At 36.0% G+C, this 6,364-nt stretch overlaps 1 protein-coding gene across 1 annotated transcript in view; it reads left to right on the forward strand.

The window, feature by feature from the left end:
- BAI3 (brain-specific angiogenesis inhibitor 3) overlaps positions 1-6,364 on the forward strand; it is a 1,099,520-nt gene that overhangs the window by 637,731 nt on the left and 455,425 nt on the right. Inside the window, exon 15 of the mRNA XM_006835746.1 lies at positions 4,069-4,171. Within this exon, the coding sequence (XP_006835809.1) occupies positions 4,069-4,171 (103 nt within the window). The remainder of the gene's footprint in view (positions 1-4,068; positions 4,172-6,364) is intronic.

A 6,364-nucleotide genomic window follows, 5' to 3' on the forward strand; every position in this document is an offset into this window, starting at 1 on the left:
ATGGATTGGCAAAGTGGCAACATCAATGGACTCAAGTGTGGCAAAATGTGAGGTTGGCCCTGGACCAGGGAGTGTTTCATTCTATTGTGCTTAGGGTCGCTATGAGTTGGTACCAACTCGATGGCACCTAACAACAACAAAATCTTGCTGTTAGTACTTATCTTACAGTGCCACACCAAAATTACCTCTTTGAAGTTCCAAAAGCAGTCACCATAACCTTCTGCACTGACTTCTCGACTTTGAATTTAATTGGCACAGCAGAACCCATTGGAAGCCGCTCTTTGGATTGGATCTTTTGTTGAAGTTTCCCTAACGAGACTAACACAAGTATATTACTCAGAGAACTTGCCAATTGTTGTTGTTGTTAAGTGCTGTCAAATCGCTGCTGACCCATAGCGACCCTGTATAGGGTTCTAAGGAGCAGCTGGTGAGCTTGAACCACTGACCTTGCGGTTCAAATGGCTTTGCAGTCTGGTGCATTAACTCACAGTGCCACACCAGGACAATCTCAGAAACATACACGTTTTGTTGGAATACACTTAGGCATATATGAACTAGACCCTTTATAGCCATTTACCCAGTATCCTTGTTGAGCTGTGTTAATTCCACCTATTCTCACTTGATCCCTGATTCTTTTTATTCAACAGAGAAACATGAAAAATGAGTTGTCACAGGGAAATTCCCTCATAGAGCTTAGTTTTATATTCTTCTCAAGACAGCTTACTTTCTTTTCTTTTTCTTTCTTTTTCTTTTTTTTAAGTTTTTATTGTGAATTGAGTGATAGTTTACATGGGAGAATGTTGGTTTTACACTCATTGTTTCGTTGCAATGATTACAATATCCTCTGTGCATCATCATTCAACAGTGTTTGCTTCTATTCTCTCTTTTTCTCTGGGGGAAAGTGGGGCATGTACACAGAAACACTCAGGAATATATAATCATTTAAACAACCAATGGGCATATTCTGCAAGCTTGCCTCCTGAGTGTCAGCACACAGCCTTTCTCTTTCCTTGAGTCTAGAGTCTTCAGCTCCTCTATCTCTCCATGCCATCACCTCTGCTTCTGTCTCTGGATAGGGTCCCACATTCCACTCATGCTCTACTCCCTTGATGGTCCTAGGGTCCTTTGTTCCTGGACTGTAAGTTTAACTACTCTCCCTTTTTTGTTACAAAACTTCTATCTTTACAATTGTGGCAGTTGCAATTAGTCATGATAACAATTATTCACTATTGAGTCATAAGAATCTTATCACCATTTCCCTTCACCAGAACTGTCTAGACAAAATGAAAACTATTCAGTGGGTATTCTACCTTTCCCTGCACACTATTAAACTAAACTCCCTCCTGAAAATTTGTAAGCCAGTCACTTTGTGGCTTTGTAGCCCCCCCATTTGAGGTAGCCAATGTCTAAATTGCCAATCCCCATGAACCCTGTATACAGAGGGGATAAGATTGGTACTTGATGTGAAGACACCTTCCCTCTCAGTTGGTGTTTTGAAAGACAGCTCACTTTCAATTGACTCATTTACTATTAAATGAAACAAAGGACGCTTTGCCTTCTCTCCCTATTTGTAAGTACCTTCCCTCTAAGACAAACAAAAACAAATCTATACTTTGTTGTTTTTAACTAGCTGCTATGCTCAGTGGAGTTCTAGTGTGGCACTGTAAGATAAGCACTGGACTACTAACTACAATGCTGGTGATTAAAACCCACCAGCTTCATGGAAACCCTATACAGGGTTGCTGTGAGTTAGAACTGACTTGATGGAACTTAACAACAACAAAACCAGGCTGAGTACCATGAAGTTTCCTGGGACCTTACCATTGACATTTTTAAAGGAAATCATGAAAGATGGGTTAGAAATGTTATTACATTCAAATTATGTGTACAGTTTGTGTGCTCCTAAATGCAGTAATTTCTCACAACCATAACAATTTTTTCATAGATCAGCATTCTTCTCTTTTGCAATCTGGTACCAAAGATCAGTCCATTTGAGAAAATGTTATCAAAAGCAATGCGAGCTTCAACATTGTCTTAAAATATCAAAATTAAATGACTTTGGTGTTAACACCACTTTTGAAAACAATATGGCAATAACTTGAGAAATTAAACCCATTTTTTCATATAAGCTAGCGTTGCCACACTTAGGTATTTAATAAAGACAAAAATACATGTCCACACAAAAAATTTGTATGTCAATTAGTTCTAGTAATTGAATAGGGATAGCTATTATTTATAGCAGCTAAAAACCAGAAGCAACTCATATGTCCATTGAATGCTAAATATTCTTGTTGCTACATGCTGTGGAGTTGTTTTGACTCATAGCAACCCTATATAGTGTTTCCCAGGACCTGGTTGGTTTGAACTGCCATCCTTGCAGTTAGCAGTCCAATGCAAACCAGGACATATTTTGGCATGTGCATACTATAACATATTATTCAGCAATATGACACATTATGTTAAATAAAGTCAAACAAAAAGTCTATGTGTATGTGTATGATTCTATTTGAATGAACGTCTAGAAAACACAAAATTAGATTGATAGTGTCTCGGAGGCATCCTTGAACCGCAGTTTAGGGAGGAGATCTGTGAAAAGATGATTCAAAAAACTATTTAGGGTGAGGGATTAGTTTTTTATTCTATACTCATTATAGTAGTGGTTGTGTGGTTGTCTGCAGTTGCCAAGAGCATTAAACCACACCCTTTAAATTGGTGGATTGTAATATATGTAATGCTTTAACAGAATAAAAAGAGCAAAAATTTAAATGACTTTGTTTTTGATACTGGATATGAGTTTGGTAGTGCTATAGGACAAGCACTGCACTCCGAACCACAAGGTTAGTGCTTTGAACCTATCAGCCACTCTGGGAAAAAAAGATGAGGTTTTCTGATCCTGCAAAGATTTTCAGCCTGGAAACCCTACACAGGGTCTCTATGAGTCAAAACTAACTCCATGGCACTTAACACCAATAACATGAGTTCCTCAGAATTTTATTTGCCCTACAATAGCAGGCTGTTGTTTTAGTTGTTGTTAAGCGCCATCTAGTCAGCTCTGATTCATAGTGACCTGGTATTGGCCTTCTGAGAAGTAGCTTGTTGGTTTGAACTGTCGATCTGTAGTTCACCATCCAGTGCTAATCCTACAGGCCACACCAGGAGTTCGGATTCCATAATACAAGGTTGTTTATATCAAATTAAAAATTAGGGGTGAACTTTTTCTAGTAGCTTAAAGTACCATAATAAATCTCTAGATTTCTAAATCCTAATAGATCTGGAGTGTTTTATACTTGTTGGATTAAATTCTATACGTACAAAAAAGGTTTATTTCCATTTTATATGCTTAAATTATGTTTGTCTACTTTTTATTAATTTAAATATGAATATACTTAAAATAGCATAAACTTTTTTGTGAGTGGACTGTACTTAGTATGACATTTCAAAATGAAAATGCTGTCTGTAGGTTGAGCATATTGAGATAAAGCATTGATTTGTAAATCTCTATTGTAGAAATGAATGATGCTCATTAATTATCAAATTGATTTATATTTAATCTCTACTTGTTTTATTTCTAATATGCCATTCATTCAGTCATCATAATGTATTTTGGGTTGTCGAAAAAATGTCAGGATACCACTTTGCAAGAAAAATATTTAATCTCCTAGGAACAATACTTTTAAGTCCATCTTGAAATAAATTAATTATATTTATTTAAAGATTGTCTGAAGGTTTGTTTAAATTCACAACCCATTTCTTTCTTAGGTGAGTGAGATTTCAGTAAAGGAGAACTTGTCAGTGCTGTTGATTTTTCATCTTTGCTATATTTAAAATGGTAACATTCAGCAATAGCTTTTTCCCCAAGCCCTCTAGTTCCAGGGAGGGTCTTATTAGAACAATAAATAGACTATCTCCTTTCATGACAAATGCGTTTATATTTATATCTTGTTTTAAACCTATTCACCAAAAGTTTCTCTTATGTTTTTTGCTTAGGTTGCATGTATTTAACATGTCATTCCAACATGTATAGAGCAGTGGGAATTAATTCTTTTCTTTACAATTACTCTGTTTCAGAAATTATACTGTTGTTAATTCCAAAATCATCGTGGTCACAATCAGGCCTGAACCCAAAACAACGGATTCATTCTTGGAGATAGAACTAGCGCATTTGGCTAATGTAAGTATCATCCACTTGCCACTGAGTTCCTTATAGAATTAATCTTAAAAGTTTAACCATCATTGTTTTGACCAGTAACATCATGCACACATTGTAGAAAATTTATGTTTACAGAAGAATTGATTTGTTATATATTGTTATTATATAGAAGCAGAATGACACATTATACTATGATTTTCCTCATGATTAAACTCTTTTTATTTTATACAAAAAATAGCACAATTTTAATGTATCAGTGCATACATATTAGATAGACATAATACTTTCTGATGAAAATCAAAGACTACATTCAGCCTTCAGTATGGATTGTGCCTCAACTTAAAGCAAACAAATTCTCACATCTGGACCAATAAATAACATCAAAATGAATGGAGAAAAGATTGAAATTGTCAAGTATTTAATTTTACTTGGATCCACTATAATCAGTACTTGCGGAAGCAATATCCAAAAAACAAAGAACATTACATTAGACAACTTTGCTGCAAAAGACCTCTTTAAAAGTTTAAAGAGCCAAGATGTCACTTTGGGAACTAAGGAGTGCCTGACCTCAGCTATGGTATTTTCAATAACCTATTATGCATGCAAAAGGAGCTCTGGTAGCATAGTGTTTACAGATCAGGCTGCTAACCTCAAGGTCGGCAGTTCAAAACTACCAGCTGTTCCACGGGAGAAAGATGAGGCTTTCTGCTCCAGTAAAGATTTACAGCCTCGGAAACCCTGTACAGGGTCACTATGAGTCAGAACTGACTCCACAGTACTTAACAACGACAAAAAAAATATGCATGCAAAAGCTGGATAATGAATAAAGAAGACCAGAGAAGAATCAATGCATTTGAATTATGTTATCAGAGAAGAATATTGTAAGTACCATGGACTGCCAGAAGAACAAATAAATCTGTCTTGGAAAAAACACAGTCAGATAGCTTCTTAGAAGTGCGGATAGTGAGACTTCATCTCTGTTACTTTGGACATGGAAGGATCAGTCCTTGGAGAAGGATATCATGCTGGATAAAACGGAGGGTCAGTGCAAAAGAGGAAGATCCCCAATGAGATGGATGTCCACAGTGGCAGCAACAATGAATTCAAACAAAAACAATTGTGAGTGTGGTTCAGGACCAGGGGGTATTTTATTCTGTTGTGCATAAGGTCTCTATGAACTGACTCCAAGTCATGGAGTCTGACTCCAAGTCGCATGCGAGGCCCAAAGTGACTAAGGTGAACAAGAGTCTGTCTCACTGTATAGTGGGAAATGCTGGCACATATACATATGTGAATTTAAGATGAATGCACCAATAGAAGTTATAAATATAGTATAAATGGGAATGCTTAAGGGGGGGGTGTATGAAATTCTTCAGCTCTTCTTCAGTTCTATATAAAAACTAAGATTATCAATTTATTTTACACTGACTTTAAATATTTAAATCATTCTTAGTTGGGGGCAAGGATGGTGATTCCTATGAACACTTGTATTAAAGTAAGCCACTCTCACATGCATACTTATTGTTTATCCCTTATAAATTTATCCCTTATCAATCAATTCTATCACATTGATTTTTACATACCAAAAACCTGAAATACAAAGTTATTATTTTCCAAGTCAGATAGTGAATAACATAATGAATTTATATTCACATCCTCTTCACCATCACATTTCTGTATTCTCTACTATTATATAGTTTCTGATTAAAAAAAAAAAATGCAACATTGGTTTTTAGAAAATGGCAATGATCTTCCCAGTGAACTTCATTTTGCTTGGATGCTCCAGGCTTTCTAGATTTTTAATGAAAACTGCAAATCTCTCAGCAATAACTGTGAAACATCATGAGTGGTTCTTAAACTATCTAGTTCTCTTCGTACCATTGTCAAAACTGTATATTTAGGAAAGTGTTTTATTTCAACAACATCAATCTCCTCATGACTTAATAGTAGTGTGGTGGCTCTACAGGATAAACACTAGACTGTGAACCACAGGTTGGTGGTTTGAGCCCACCATCCACTCCATCGGAAAACGATGAGGCTTTTTCCTTCTGCAAAGGATAATACAGAACAACTTTGCAGGGTTTCTTTGAGTCAAAACTGACTGGACGGCACTTAGCAACAACATTGCTTAGTAGAGACCTAAACACATCACTGCATTGAAAAATGGATGAAATTTTTAACCTTTTTTTTTTTTTTAATGTTTTATTGTGAATT

This window comes from Chrysochloris asiatica, unplaced genomic scaffold (assembly GCF_000296735.1).
Source record: "Chrysochloris asiatica unplaced genomic scaffold, ChrAsi1.0 scaffold00019, whole genome shotgun sequence".
Classification (NCBI taxonomy): domain Eukaryota; kingdom Metazoa; phylum Chordata; class Mammalia; order Afrosoricida; family Chrysochloridae; genus Chrysochloris; species Chrysochloris asiatica.